Source organism: Silene latifolia, chromosome 1 (genome assembly GCF_048544455.1).
Source record: "Silene latifolia isolate original U9 population chromosome 1, ASM4854445v1, whole genome shotgun sequence".
Classification (NCBI taxonomy): Eukaryota; Viridiplantae; Streptophyta; class Magnoliopsida; order Caryophyllales; family Caryophyllaceae; genus Silene; species Silene latifolia.
In genome coordinates, this window is record NC_133526.1 from 94,005,705 (window position 1) to 94,021,619 (window position 15,915).

A 15,915-nucleotide genomic window follows, 5' to 3' on the forward strand; every position below is an offset into this window, starting at 1 on the left:
GCCCCTAACTCATTCCAATCCTGGGGGCTCCTAACAGTTACTAGCCTGGGTTCATTTTATTTGACTCTTCCTATGTTCATTATTTTTGTTCATTTGTTTTTAGGCCTGAGGATCGTTCGCTCTGATACCACTTTGTAACACCCCCATTTATTTAAGGGCCTGGACTAGGACTCCTCAAATAAAGAAGGGTGTTACCATCTCGGAAACCCGAGGCAGTAGATAACAAAGGAAAAATAAACAGTACTTTAAATTGAAAGTTATAAATGTTTACAACTCAAATGGAACATGTCCCAAAACCGAAAATAAAGTCGATAGCTAAACGAAATAAAAGTGGGCTAGCTCTAAGTCGGGTGATCCATGCTCTCTCCCCGCCTCCATATGTCTCAACAACTTTGTCAATCTGCTCCCCGAAAATGGATCATCACAGGCGTACACGAATACACAGGGTCAACCGCGAGGTTGAGTAGGTAATACGATATAATAAAGAATGCAATGATATGATCCTCCAATCTCAACTCCATCGGACACATCCCGAACGCCCACCATACCGATCCCCGAGACTATATCAATCGACCGTCGTCGATATACCGGCTAAATGGCGAGGACACCAGGCAAGTCTGCAGAACCCGCCGGCCTTAATCGCAATAATCTCATCTCCTCCAACTCCAACTCCGATGCAAATGCAATGTATGAAACGTATGAAACAATAATGCTCAACAAGATAAATAAGATAATCGGATATGTCATATAATCACCGAACATGCCAACTCTTTATAATCGTAAGAACTCAATCGAGTGTATTCCCTACCTCGATCTTTAGCGGTCAAATAGTCGGATGCTCAGTAATATTCCAAAATAAATTCGCCCTCTGAAAGGTAAATAAATGATAAACAATTACTTAAACTATTCCCGTTCCCAAAATAGAAAGTTACTAAAAATAGAAACTTCTTTAAATGGAAAGTTTTCTTAAATGGAAACTTTCCCGATATAGCAGCTTTTCCATTTTAACAAACCCGGCTCAAAACCCATCTCTAAATATTTTAAATAACTCGGGAATTAAATTAACTAACTAAGAATACGACAAATTAACGAATTATAACGATTAAATCTACGACAAAACCGTTTCAAAACTAAAACAACCCGTCATCACCACCGTCCCTTCACACGCACTCCCACGCTCCCACGCGCCGCCTCTAGCCCGTGTCAGCCACCAGCCCAAACCCCCAGTTTGACCCAGCCACCAACGACCGCCCCCAACAGGGTCGACTGTTGCCGGCGAGTCAAACCAGGGCCGTCGTTTGGCCTGGTTCACCACCGTGCCTCACCAACCGCCCCCTGTTCTCGACTTACAACCACCGCAGCCATCACCTATCCCCTGCCAAACCACCACAGCCCTGCTCGCCGTCAGACAACGCACCCAAACGCCGTGGCGCCACCGTTTCGACCTCCTCCGAGTCCACGGTGGCGCCACCCCAATCCTAACCGTCTAAACCCGCCTGAAACCCGTATTTTTAACCCGTTGCTACCCTATGTCGACGCCGCCTCTCCCTGCCACTACGACCGCCTAAAACCTCCCTAACAACCACCACAACTCCCGACACGTACCACACAACTCAGATACCCCATCAACAACCACCAGTACCGCCTCCCTAAGACACGCCACAACAATCAAAACCCGACAGAAAAAGCGAAAACAGAAGGGAAGGGTTGCACTCATACCTTTTCTGCCACCACAACAGCCACCAGGGTCGCCTACGGATGTCGACAACCACCCTAAAGCCTTCCTTGCTGCGCCGTCAACACCCACACTCACTCTCTCTCTCGATTTGCGTGAAGGTTGAGATTCATGCCGATCAAATGAGGGAGGCGGGTGAGGGAGTAGGGCTTTGTAGTGCTAGGGTGAAATTAGGTTAAAAACATGATGTTGGGTGTTGGGTTAATTGGGTTAAACATGTTATTGGGTAAACTCAAATGGGTCGAGGGTAAATGGGTTAGCTCACATCTCGAATTCCATATAAACCCGTCTCAAATAACTTCCGAAACAACTCGATCTTACGATATAACGCGAGTCAAGTAAAATAACTTAACGTAATTATCGACTAAACAATTAACCCGACTTAAATAGTAATATAAAATACGGAGTATTACATAGAGAGGCAAGGATTCTGTGATGGTAGTTGTTGATAGATTCAGTAAAATGTCTTATTTTATGGCATGCCAGAAGACTGAGGATGCTGCCAGTGTTGCTGAGCTCTACTTGAAAGAGATTGTGAGACTACATGGAGTGCCAAAGGCCATAGTGTCTGACAGGGATACAAAATTCATGAGTTATTTCTGGAAAACCTTGTGGAGGCTCCTGAAAACCAAATTGTTGTTCAGTACTTCTCACCACCCTGAAAAAGATGGCCAGACTGAGGTCACAACAAAACTTTGGGGATGATACTGAGATGCATAGTCAGCAAGTCCTTGAAAGATTGGGAACTGAAACTGTCACAAGCTGAGTTTGGATTCAACAGGGCACCATCTGCTGTAACTGGTCATAATCCATTTGAGATAGTCTATGGGATTAACCCACTCATGCCCTTAGAGCTATCCAATATACCAAGGGAATAAATAAACTTTGATGCTAGGGCCAGAGCTGAATAGATGATGAGTTGCATGAATCAGTCAAGAGGCAGATTGAGAAGGCCAATGAGAAATACAGGAAACAATCCAAGGTTCCTCAGAAAAAGAAAGAGTTCATGCTTGGGGATTTAGTCTGGATTCACCTAAGGAAGGAGAGGTTTTCAACAAAGAGAAAGAGTAAACTGATGCGAAGAGCTGATGGCCCCTTTGAAGTTGTTGAGAGAATTGGCTCAAATGCTTACAAGGTTAATCTACCAGGTGACTATGGAGTGCATGATACATTCAATGTTGGAGATCTCAGTCCATATTATGATTCAGAGGATGAGGAGGCTACATGCTTGAGGAGAAGCCCTGTTCAACCAGGGGAGGCTGCAGCAGGAGCCAAGGACCAGGCCAGCTCTGATCAGGAGCCAGGCCATAGCCTAAGCCACAATGCTCTGATAACAGCCACTACCAGGCCCATTTTGGAGGGCAACAAGTACCAGTACTGGCCAAACCACTAGCTGCCACCATGGATAGCTTAAACCTTGTTCAACTGAGTAACAAAAAGTCCTAAGGAACCAGGACAAATTCACATTGCAAATCACAGAAATTCAAGCTGAAAACAAGTTGCAGAAAGGGACAGCATGCATAAAGTAAATTGCCATTTCTGGTTAAACAAAGAGGGAGCTATTGGCAAGTTCCTTTTGCCTTGTCTTAACATATTTCAGATATCACCTTGAGCAAAGGTCGTGGCCTCAATTACAACAACTTATCCTTATACTCCCAGCCAAAGAGGAACAACAGTCAAGGAAGCAACCTGTCACTATCACCCGCAACTTCGTTTGTTTTATTTCAGTTTGCTTTTAAATCATTTTATGATCATTTGTAAAATATTTCAAGTACTTTGTTGGTATCCTAAGAATTAATCCTAGCCCTTAGATGAGATTTCTAGGGTTGCTTTGTAACATAACAACAAGGAGAGGCCTCTATAAGGACCTCTACCTCATCTGCATTGAGGCAGCTTTTGATGAATTAAAAACCTGCGATTTCTCTCAAATTTAAATCTCTTTAACTTATGCTTAGTCTGTAGTTAAGAGTCAGGCCTGTAAACGTCTTGTGCTCAGACTGTAGATGTTGAACTAAGTCTGTTAGTAAAGTATAATCAATCTTGTGCTCAGACTGTGGGTTGTTTATCTTTAATGTTGATTTCAGTTGGATTTTATCTGTGCTTGCCTGTGATAATTTTCCATCTGAATCGTCCAAATTGTTAACTTACTTCCATGCGAATGTTTTGTGGGATTTGAGTTAATAATTATATCATTTGGACCCTATTTAATCTCAACTATAAGTCCTGTGTCCAAGCTGTCAGAGTTCATCTGTCAGTCTGTCTTTAGCAATTTGTTAAAAATACTTAGATTGCCTCAAAAATTCTGAAATCACTTAGAGTCAGTTTATTCATTGATGTAAATTTTCACCAAATTTCATGAATTTAGGAGATCATTTGATATTTTATTCAAATTTAAAACTTTATTGCATTAAGGAAAGTTGTGTTTGAGTCCTTGCCAGATTAACTTCATTTTCTGTGAAGGCCTTGGGTTATACACTAGTTAATTGTTCCAAGGTTTCCATTTTTTCTTCGTTTTCATCAGTGCCCATGCATGCATTAAATTAAATTTATTACCGTTAAACAATCTATGGATTTCTGTCGCTAAAATCAATTGTCTGTAGCAAGACTTTAGATCGTTGCAAGATCATTCTCGTCGTCGCAACTCGCAAATATACTTTGCTGTTAATAAACACACACCCCCCCCTTTTTAATAATGTTACCGATCACGATCTAAGTTATATTACAAACCATCCACAAATACAATATCAAATTACTAACTACGTAGTAGTAGTTCTTCTTCATATGAGTATATTGATATTAAATCAAAATTAAAAAGTAAGAAAACAATTACATGAATTTATATTATAAATTCAGGAACGAGTATGTCACCCCAACATAAATTCAACGCAAATTCCGACCATCCCATAAAACTTAACGAGAGGTACAAACAATCAAATTTATATAAAATACCGAACATTAAATTTGATTATCATCATAATCATAATATAAGAACAACACAATTTCTCATTGAAAACAGACAAAAACGAATTAATTACCAAAAATTGACATTGGTTTGGTAAGTACCACCACTACACCAATATTGAGGAATAACGTTATAAGCAATAACGACTTGACCAGCAGAATTCATGATTTTAAAGGAGAGAGTTTGGCCTTCTAGTTCCGAAAATGCTTGAAAAGAAGCTCCCCAATTATGTGTCATGTATATCCAATTAGTTTTACATCCTTTTACCCACATTTGTGATACGTCTCCTCTTCCTCCTACGTTCATCACAAATACTAATAACCAATGTGGATTTCCTTTCAAGTTGAATCTTAATCCTCCTTGAGGTCGGCACGCCACCCTGTTTAATTAATTAACGTAAATTAGCAAGCGTAAACTTAATTAAAGATAGATGATATAAGTGATTTGTTAAAATGTAGTACCTTCTATAGTGAACAGGGACAATGCCGGCGGTCCATTCAGCAAATTTCATGAAACTAGGCTTGGACAAGTCGAAATGCTGGCGAGGTGGGTTGCACCAGCCGCCAGCATCCGAAGATTGGTACCAGTTCGGAGGGCATAGGTTTGTAGCCGTGACCTTAATGACTGGTGCATTAGGGTAACACCACTTTGAATAAACACATTTCAATTGGTAACATGTCCCACATGATCTCCCATTGTTGAAAATCACTGTGCTTAATGCTGCCGTATCTGTTCCATATCCATTGTAGTACAAGTTCCCGTATCCACAAGCCCCTCCTACAAATTTCAATTAATTCACCAATATCAGAATTAGCCGTAGAAATTAGAGTTATTTGTCAATGTTGCTAATTAAAACCCGATCTTCCTCAATTCTAATAATTATTGTATAAGATAATCTTACATAAAGCATATTATAAAACGGTTTCTTTTTTAATTTATATATTAGTGTAAGCCGTGTCATAGTAGTATATATACGAGACTGATGTATGATATGACGTAGTTAAGTAGGAGTATGAAAGAAACAAATGGACTAACCCATGGTTTCGGAGGCAGTTTCGTCCCCGTAAAAGGTAGCATGAGCAGAAAACCAGGTAGGAGGTTCATAAACAGGAGTGTAAGTATCATAGCCATCCACAACCATGGACCTCAATATCATAATTAATATCGGCAAAACCACAACGAACATGGCATTTCTAGCGTTATTTCTCGTCAAAACGCCCATTTTTTTTGTTATTTTTATTTTTTTTATAACTAATTTTTATTTATTTTTTATTTTTTAGAGTTTTTTTGGATTTTGATCATGAAACAAGTATAGTTAACGTTGTACATTAAGACATCAATAAGCGAATTTATAGTAGTGTATCCCTTAGCTTCTTGACTCCATTTGATTAGGTGAAACAATATACGTGAAATACACAACTAGGGTTTTAATTAAAATATTTAAGTCAACTTTTGAACTTTATATTTTTTTGTTTTTATAAATCACTATAGAATAATGGTCAATGTAAATATAAGGGTTGATTTACGAAAAAATTATAATATTGGCTGGTTCTGATACATTGTAGCCATGTAGGATTAATTGGTCATAATTCTAGAACTTCAATTTGTTTATAATAAAAGCTTGATAATTATATCTTAAAACTCTTAATTGTGGTTAACCATATTATATTGAACTAGTTTTGTGACCCGTGAAAATCACGGGTTGATTGTTTTTGTTCTTTTATTTTCACGGTATCGTTCATGAATGCGATATTCAGCTTGTTTGTCTTCTTGTTTATTATCTTGGAGATATGTTGTTAGGATACCTAAGCAAAACAGTAAAGAGGGTCCTACCATAGTTCGCAAGGATAAGATATATTATATCTAAGGGGGTTTGGGAATTTATTACATTTTAATAGTTGGAAATCACAAACTCTTTATTGAACAATGACACCAAAACCTATGAATCCCTCATTTTAAAGAACATACGAATGTCCATTCTATGATTTCGGCAGCTGGTATTGCATATACAGTAGGTCTCATGAGAGACCATCTCCCACTAATTTAGTGGGAGATATAATAGGGGAAAAAAAATATTTAGTGGGTCCCCTACCCCCATCTTGTGAGAGGTCTCTCAATAACGCTATTGAGAGACCGTCTCTCCGGAGTTTTTGTGTTGCATATAAATTAAATGGGAAATCGTATTGTCTTGTGTTTCATCAGAGCACTTTAAACAACTTATTCCCAAAGTCTATAAGCAAAAGTCAACACAAATTATGGGAAAACGTAAAATTGCATTCAAACAGTGGAATATTAAGGTTGCAAACTACTCTTATTTTGCTACATAAAATAGGAATGTTGTAATATTTATATAAGAATTTTTTTGTAATTAATTATCTAATTAATTTCAAGAATTTATTTGCGAGAAGAAGAATGTTTTGTGAACTAAGGGAGAGATAAAAAATTATGATGAAATAAATATAAAGTATAATAATTGTGAGAAAAAATCAAAACACCAACTATTAAATAAAAGAAATAAAAATTAAATGAATAGGTAGATTGATAACAAATTTATGAGAGGAAAATAAAGAGTTTGTATTAATTTGATTTTTGTGTTTGCAACTAATAATTTTTATTTTGTTTGTATTTTATAAGTATGTAACACATGGTATTTAGAGATTACTTTTAGTTATATAATCAAGTAATTAATATAATTGAATTATTATTAACCAATAGAAAAATTACACAAAAATAATAATTAAATATGATTCTAATTCTTAATTAATTCAAAACATAATTAGAATAAAAAATTTAAATAATTCAATTAGTTATATATGCATACTTTACCTACCAACTTTTTGGATAAAAATGAAAAAGATGATTGTTGTAATATTTATCTAAGAAAATTTTATAATTAATTATCTAATTAATTTCAAGAATTTATTTGAGAGAAGAAGAATGTTTTGTGAACTAAGGGAGAGATAAAAAAAATTATGGTGAAATAAATACAAAGTATAATAATTGTGAGGAAAAACAAAAGGATCATCTATTAAATAAAAGAAATAAAAATTAAATAAATAGGTAGATTGATACCAATTTATGAGAGAAAAATAAAGAGTTTGTATTAATTTATTTTTTTCTGTTTGCAACTAATATTTTTTATTTTGTTTGTATTTTATAAGTATGTATCACATGTTATTTAGAGATTACTTTTAGTTAGATAATCAAGTAATTAATATAATTTAATTTTTATTAACCAATAGAAAAATTACACGTGGATTAAAATTAAATGCTTTAAGTAGGCTTTTAACTATAATGTATAGATAGATATAATAATGATATTATCGTACGAAGTAATGAATTATAAAATGTCCTTTGAAATAAAATTAAATGGTTTAGGTAGCATTTGTTTAACTTTACCCTTTTAATTATAATTAATAATAATATAATATTTTATGTATTAATGGATTAAAAAAAATGTCATGTGGATTAAAACTAATTAAATGTTAGAAATGCCATGTGAAATAAAATTAAATGGGTTTATGTAGTATTTTATGTAAATTGCATAGATAGATAGATCATAGATAAATAATAGTAAGAGAGTGAAGTTAGTATTTTGGTGTCGGTGGAATTGGAAGTGAAGTTGGATGACGTTGGGTGAAATATGAATAATAAACTACTCTTTTTTTTTGTCATTTTTTGCTTTTCCATTTCTTTGCTACTCCTTTTTGTGCTTTTCTTTTTGGTTTGGTAATTAATAGAATAAATTAAATAATTAATTTAAATGTATAGAAAGTAAATTGATTGCTAATCCTATGTGGAATTAAATTAATTGCTAGTGACATGTGGAATAAAATTAATTGCTTTTGCCTAGCCTTTTAATTATATAGTATAGAGTATAGATAGACAGAATCATAAATTATCTAAATGATAAGACTAAACCTACAAGAAGTGGCAGAGTGAGGAATTGAACACAACGGGCCGAGGTTGAAAAATTTCAGCGGGAGCGCATGAATAATGATTTAAGGGAAATATGAAAATGGTTGGAAAATCTTAACTAAAAATTTTGAAATTTTTGACCGCTAACAAGAAATTTGGTCCCACGATGGTTTAATCGGGAAATTTGGCATGGTCAATAATTGACTTTTCTACTATACCAAAATCTAACGCAACAACAATATATATAAAGACTAGACCTGTCAAACAGGTCGGGCGGGTCGGGTCCCGGGTCGGGTCAGAATACGGGTCAGGTCAAATACGGGTCGGGTTATACGGGTCACGGGTCGGGTTAGGGTCAGAATACGGGTCAAAAAATAATTTCTAACGATTTTTTTAATTAAAAAAATATTTTTTAAAAATGTAAAACATATTTAAAATTAATATTTTAATCATATTCAACGTTTACATTAATTATATTGACATAATTATTAAAATGTAGTTTTTTTAATAATTATTTTATTATTAAATATTATAAAAAATATATAAAATTAACTTTTTAGTTGTTTTTGTAATTTTAAATAATAAAAACAATATTTTTTTAACTAGTTTTTCAAATATAATATATAAATATTAATATTTTAATAAAATTCTTGATTTACCTTTGACCCAACGGGTCGACCCGTTCGGGTCGAGTCTCGACCCTAAAATAACGGCTCATTTCGGGTTCGGGTCATACGGGTCGCGGGTCGAAAATACCGGGTCTGTAACCCTAAAAAACGGGTCAGGCGGGTCGGGTTTTCGGGTCGGGTCGAGTTTTGACAGGTCTAATAAGGACCATGTAATAATATGAATATGACTAAGTTTTTGGGGGTACTTTTATATAATAAGAAATTATAATTATGTTTGGACAGCCACCGCCGGTAACATATTAGATTCATATTAATGTATGAATGATGTGATAGCTAACATACGTGCTTCTAAGTAAATTTTGCATTCTTGGAATCTATGAAATCAATAATTCACATAAACAAGTGAATGTACGACTATTTTGTACGGTGCTTTTAAATATTTTTTCTCACAATTTCAGTCTTAATATACTAACTAGTTTTAAACCCGTGAAATTTACGGGTCTGTTTTAAAATTTTAAAATTAATATATTTGAATGATATTTAAGATATAATAGTTTAGTTTACTCCGTGAGTATTTATATAGTTAATAAAACTACTTCGTTATCATACATTGTGGCCCTCTCATAAATAAGATTTATATTATATATATACAATGTGTATTAAAGTAATACTATAACAATGTTTAAAATAATTAATCAAATAAGAGGAATACCCAATTTTTCAGTAAAAAAATTTTATACCTTACGTTCTCACATATCATTAATCTGAATCCATCCACTTGTAAGTTGTAAGTTGTAACCATAAAGAGTGAAACTATATTCAACTCTTATTCGTACCTATACTAAAATTCTAACTTAAACGTTTGATTTTAATTTGAAGCTTGATAATAGAATATAGAAAATATGAAAGTTGAGTTAAAAACTTAAAATTTATTTCATTTCCTATGAATCTATGAGATTACATACTGTATATGAAAAGATAAGAAGAGAAATATAATACTAATAAATTGTAAAGGGTAATGCTACACTAATATTGTAATGCTCGTAACTAATAATCTAATACGAAGCAAGAACTACTCCAATAAGAAAAAAATAAAAGAACAGAATTTTGTAGCAAATAAAAAAACTTAAAATTATTTATTTATAAGACATGCATATTCGTCTTAACTTTAAACGGGTCAAGTATGAATACATAAGACAAAAACATAATACATTGAGATTAGTGAAATGTTTGTCCCATCTATGCAAGTGAAGTGTTATTTAACCCGTTTTAATATTTAGACGGATATAAAAAACCTGTTGGCAAACAAAAGCTATCACTCACTAAACACAAATTGATAAATAAAGATAGCAAAACGAAAATAGAGCTCTTCACAGGAATCACAGCCGTCCTCCAACCACCTCTAGTAATGGCTTCTTCTATTCTCTTAGCATTTTTATTTTCAAAATTTCTATTAGATTAGCCGAATGATCGTTGCTCGATTGAGCGCTCCTAGTAAGCAATGGTACCTTGATTTTGAACTTGCTCTCCGCTATAGTTTGATAAAATTTGTGTTTAGGTTTTGTGCATCGTGAACAACTAAGGGTGATTGGGGTTATTTATATGGTTTTTACAGGGCAATATTTGAAAATAAATTGGACGAAAATCTCTCCTCTATCTCTATCTCTAATCTCTAAAATATGGAAAATAATAACCAAAAATCACGTTTCTATAATTACATCAAATATTTAAGATTTTGTACCCATTTAATTGCTTATAGTTACCTTAAATTTAGGATTTATCCATGATTTTGCAACTTCCTTGACCAATATGGAAAACAATATCCCATATCCTATATTATATGCTGTCGTTTTGTTATTTTAAAAACAAAATTCCAGTGTCTCTAATTTACCGCCATGTCAGATTGTCGAAAAAAAACTGAGATGCCATGTCAGCTCTATTGACAATTGCATTAGAGAAGTATATGATTCTCATCTAGTCTTCCTTAATATCAAGGTATCTGTTTTAATAAAACGAGTTAAATATCATCATACATGGGCAGCTCTTATAAGACAAATCTTTTATTTTTCCCAATGTATTATGTATTTGTCTTATTCCTACCACATTAATATATTTGACACCATTGGCGGACCGGGGGGTGCGCACAACACCGCACGTGCGCACCCTCGGTTTTTTTTTAAATTAACAAAAGTAAAAGTACTTGTAGTAATTGCGACTCCTATAGAGCATTGTATTAGGCGTGGCACAGTGGATAAAACTAGTTGTGAAGAGTAGTAGGTTGCGGTATCAAACCTCAAATCTCCTCTTTTTCGCTACAGTTATTCCAAGAGACCATGACTCCATCAGGACGCCAATTTACTCCATTGTTTATATCTCATTTTGATCAATTTTCACTTTCCATTTTTTTACCTTTGTAATACATTGTACTATATTTTATTTTCTCTATAATAAATTTAAACTATTAATTATTATTTAATTCTTTGTTGCCCATTTTTTGGTAAATGTGAATTACTTATATCTCAACTTATATCCCCAGTTACATATAACCTAATTGCAAAATTTGAAATTTTAGAGCCCTAAATTCATACAATACAAATTAAAAATTTGCAAATAAATTTTATATAGTATTATGTTTCATTTTAGGTTAATGGTAGTATATATAAAGTCGTATTAAAATCTACGGAGTACCAAGAAAGACACAAAGAGTACCGTCATCTTTAATTTGATGAAATATATGATACCTTTTCTCGTTAAAGTGTTTGAAAAGTTAGATTATTTTAAATCAATTAAAATCTTGGTTAATTTGTTATCATGACACTTTGAATTTTTACTTATTTTACATGATATGATTCATGAAATTTTGTTGTTATATGTATTCCAGTTTAACTGATCGACTCACTGTAGTCGTTTTAGTTTTATCGTCTTTATGTAAAGTGTACCCCCACCACATAAATCCTGGGTCCGCCACTAAGTCACATCTTAAATTTTAGACGGAGGTACCCGCCTTAAATGAGAATTTGTCTTTCTTATTGTGATTTCAAGGATTTGTATGACCATGGTTCAATGGTTGTCAATATACTTATGAGTCGTTTGGTTCGCCATAGGAAGATAGAATTCCCGGGAAGATTAAATTCATATGAACTTGAAAATCACATGAATTGTGTAAATGTTGTTTAGTTGAATGTGAGAACTTCAATTCATGCGGGAACTCCCACTTACTTACGGGGGCTAGGTAAGTGACTTCCTACCTTATGTAGGAGTTGGAGTTCCATAGGAAGTTCTACTTCCCATAAATTGAGCAACCAAACAAGACTCAGTTTATTCACTTCCCATGATTTTCCTAAGACAATCAAAAAACCCCTTAGGGGTAGACAAATAATAAGATAAAGAAGATAAAATTTGGGTATAGGTTTGTGTTATCCTCAATTTAATTAGGGCACTAAATTTATTGTATTAAAGAAATATGGACTTAATCTAAAAAATAAACGGTTGGCTCAATTATGCATTCGATGTGTGCAGTGAATAAGGGTATGCATTTTTCCGTCCATCGGAAAAGATCGAACCAAAACCAAAATTAAAAATTCCTATCCGGTCTCCGGTCTATGTTTTTTGAGGATTTCGATTCGATCCGGTCCAAACCCAGTCTTTTTCTGTCCGGATCGGAAAGACCGGAATTAGCGCTTTTAATTATTTTCTTAGATTACTTTATATAAACTTCTTTGTTAAAGGAGAGAATTTTTTCCTCAGATTACTTTATATATACTTCTTAACATTATCAATAAGAGAAATATAACTACTCAGGACACACATCTAAACATAGTTCAACAACAAGCAAAACATAAGTCCCACAACCAAAATAGAAAGATCTTACCGAAGCAAGTTCAATATAAAAACCATGTCCCCACAGGGGTTCACGCGTGGTGGTCTTACGCATTGTCTGTGTAAAGATGTGGTGGCGACATGACTGTTCCCAGGCGAGGGCGTGGTAGTTGCAGGTTCTTATCTGGATCCAGACGTTGTGGCTCCACCTTTCCCCTTTCTTTTCTTGAAAAAATGTCGATTCGTTTTATGTCGACATCGGTGTAAGTCGACTAGTAAAATCTTGTTTCAATTAGTAATTCGTCGTTTTGATTTAAAAAATAAAAATCTATTTATTTTACGTCGATTAGTTTACCGTTGTTTGAGTTAGTAATTCGTCCATTTTAATTTTAAAAAATTGTTTCATTTTACATCCATCAGTTTAACGTTTTTGATTTGTAATTCATCGCTGTGATTAGCTTGTTAGTTATTCGATATTAGTTGTTAGTTTTGATTTGTCAATTGTTTAATTGAAATGTTTGGTGTGGAAGGGGTGGTTGAGTAGTTCATTAGTATTGTCAGCGATTTGAATAATTTTTCTACAATAGTTAGTAATTGAGATATAGATAACACATTGGAAATAAACAAAAAAATATGAAGATTTGTTGTTTTCAAAATTGAGATAGTGGAAAAAGAATGCGTCTATCGGGAGTCGAACCCGGGTCTATTGCTTGGAAGGTAATTATCCTAACCGTTGGACTACAGACGCTTGGTGACAAACTTTTATTATTTTTTTAATTATCTAAATTCAATGCAGAGAGCCAGAGACAAGGAAGTAATATCAAATACTCCGTATGTTGTTTTAAGTTTGTCTAGGATCTTATACGTATAGAAAATTGGTCAATTTTTATTTTTTTTAGTTGTGTTGTAAATTATAAGGTTTGCACATTACAAACAAAATGAGATTTATACTCGTATTAAAGTATCCATATAATATCAGTCCCAATGATAATATATAAGATATATTGATTAAAATCATGCTAAAATTATACTCCGTACCTTTCTAATTTGGTCATATATCCCAACTCTCAAGTCCTACACCGCCACTGTTGGTGCAAAACAAAGCAGTAACAATGTAAAGTAAAGGAGATCAGAAAAATATAACATGATTTTTAGTGACGTGGTAAGACAGCCACTGCCTTGAAAACTATATTCCGGTACGACCGTGGTGGCGATCAACAATTTACCGATAGTTTCCCAAGGATTTACACTACTGCACTCAGGCACGCCCACTCGAGACTGAGAGCATTGGAACGATTAAATTATCTTTACTCAGAAATTATAATAGAGAAAGAGAGCAGAGAGGAAGACAAGAGTGTTGTGTATTTTGTTGTGTAGAGGAGTGCTGATTATATAGGAAGAACGAGATCAGTTAAGGAGCCAAAACCGTCTCCTAAAACTAGGCAGTCAAGGATGGAAATGGGGAGAGAAAATCTCACCCACTAACAACCGAATTTGGCTAAGCAGCTGGACACTTCAGTCCTGATCCGGGCCGGGCCGGGCCGAGCTCGGGCACGGCGCGCGCGCGTGTGCGAGCTGAATTAAGCACTTCTTCACATTATCAACAAGAGAAATATAACTACTCAGGGCACATATCTAAACATAGTTCAACAACAAGCAAAACATAAGTCCAACAACCAAAATAGAAAGAGCTTGCCGAAACAAGTTCAATATAAAACCCATGTCCCCACCTGGGTTCGCGCATGGTAGTCTTACGCATTGTTTGTGTCCAGATGTGGTGGCGACATGACTGTTCCCAGGTGAGGGCATGGTAATTGCACGTTCTTATCTGGATCCAGACGTTGTGGCTCCACCTTTCCCCTTTCTTTTCTTGTAAAAAAAGTCGATTCGTTTTATGTCGACGTCGGTGTAAGTCGACTACTTAAATCTTGTTTCAATTAGTAATTCGTCGTTTTGATTTAAAAAATAAAAATCTATTAATTTTACGTCGATTAGTTTACGGTTGTTTGAGTTACTAATTAGTCCATTTTAATTTTTGAAAATTGTTTCGTTTTACAAGTTTAACGTTTTTGATTTGTAATTCATCGCTGTGATTAGCTTGTTAGTTATTCAATATTAGTTGTTAGTTTCGATTTGTCGATTGTTTAATTGAAATGTTTGGGGTGGAAGGGGTGGTTGAGTAGTTCATTAGTATTGTCAGCGATTTGAATAATTTTTCTACAATAGTTAGTAATTGAGATATATTTAACACATTGGAAATAAACAAAAAAATATGAAGATTTGTTGTTTTCAAAATGGAGATAGTGGGAAAAAGAATGCGTCTGCCGGGAGTCGAACCCGGGTCTATTGCTTGGAAGGCAATTATCCTAACCGTTGGACTACAGACGCTTGGTGACAAACTTTTATTGTTTTTTTAATTATCCAAATTCTATGCAGAGAGCCAGAGACAAGGAAGTAATATCAAATACTCCGTATGTAGTTTTAAGTTTGCCTATGATCTTATATATACGTATAGAAAATTGGTCAATTTTATTTTATTTTAGTTGTGTTTTAAATTATAAGGTTTCCACATAACAAACAAAATGAGATTTATACTCGTATTAAAGTATCCATATAATATCAGTCCCAATGATAATATATAATATATATTGATTAAAATCACGCTAAAATTATACTCCGTACCTTTCTTATTTGGTCATATATCCCAACACTCAAGTCCTACACCGCTACTGTTGGTGCAAAACAAAGCAGTAACAATGTAAAGCTTGTTAGAAATATAGATCTCTTTACTAACATATTCATATATGTTTTTGTTAATTTAGTCATAAAATTAAATAGTGATCTTATGCATG

General features: G+C 34.2%; 2 protein-coding genes and 2 non-coding genes across 4 annotated transcripts; 1 reads left to right on the plus strand and 3 right to left on the minus strand.

Moving 5' to 3' along the window:
- The first annotated feature begins 2,170 nt into the window (after positions 1–2,170).
- On the plus strand, positions 2,171–3,128 carry LOC141651088 (uncharacterized). Its single transcript, XM_074458815.1, has 3 exons — positions 2,171–2,416; positions 2,517–2,529; positions 2,668–3,128. Exons 1-3 carry the CDS (start codon positions 2,171–2,173, stop codon positions 3,126–3,128), a joined length of 720 nt encoding a protein of 239 aa, XP_074314916.1.
- Positions 3,129–4,766: 1,638 nt separating this feature from the next.
- LOC141651093 (putative expansin-A30) lies at positions 4,767–5,919 on the minus strand. Its single transcript, XM_074458820.1, has 3 exons — positions 5,733–5,919; positions 5,159–5,474; positions 4,767–5,076 (listed from the first exon to the last, which is right to left on the minus strand). Exons 1-3 carry the CDS (start codon positions 5,917–5,919, stop codon positions 4,767–4,769), a joined length of 813 nt encoding a protein of 270 aa, XP_074314921.1.
- A 7,820-nt stretch (positions 5,920–13,739) lies between these two features.
- TRNAG-UCC (transfer RNA glycine (anticodon UCC)) lies at positions 13,740–13,811 on the minus strand. Its single transcript has one exon. It is a non-coding gene; the product is annotated as a tRNA-Gly (tRNA).
- Positions 13,812–15,379: 1,568 nt separating this feature from the next.
- On the minus strand, positions 15,380–15,451 carry TRNAG-UCC (transfer RNA glycine (anticodon UCC)). Its single transcript has one exon. It is a non-coding gene; the product is annotated as a tRNA-Gly (tRNA).
- Positions 15,452–15,915: the final 464 nt, after the last annotated feature.

Excerpts from the sequence above, each read along its gene's own strand:
- LOC141651093 (XM_074458820.1), bottom strand. The coding sequence starts at position 5,919 with ATGGGCGTTTTGACGAGAAATAACGCTAGAAATGCCATGTTCGTTGTG. Across the intron at positions 5,475-5,732 it reads AACTGCCTCCGAAACCATGG|GAGGGGCTTGTGGATACGGG; the intron begins GTTAGTCCATTT and ends TGAAATTTGTAG. Across the intron at positions 5,077-5,158 it reads GTCCCTGTTCACTATAGAAG|GGTGGCGTGCCGACCTCAAG; the intron begins GTACTACATTTT and ends TTAATTAAACAG.
- LOC141651088 (XM_074458815.1), top strand. The coding sequence starts at position 2,171 with ATGGTAGTTGTTGATAGATTCAGTAAAATGTCTTATTTTATGGCATGC.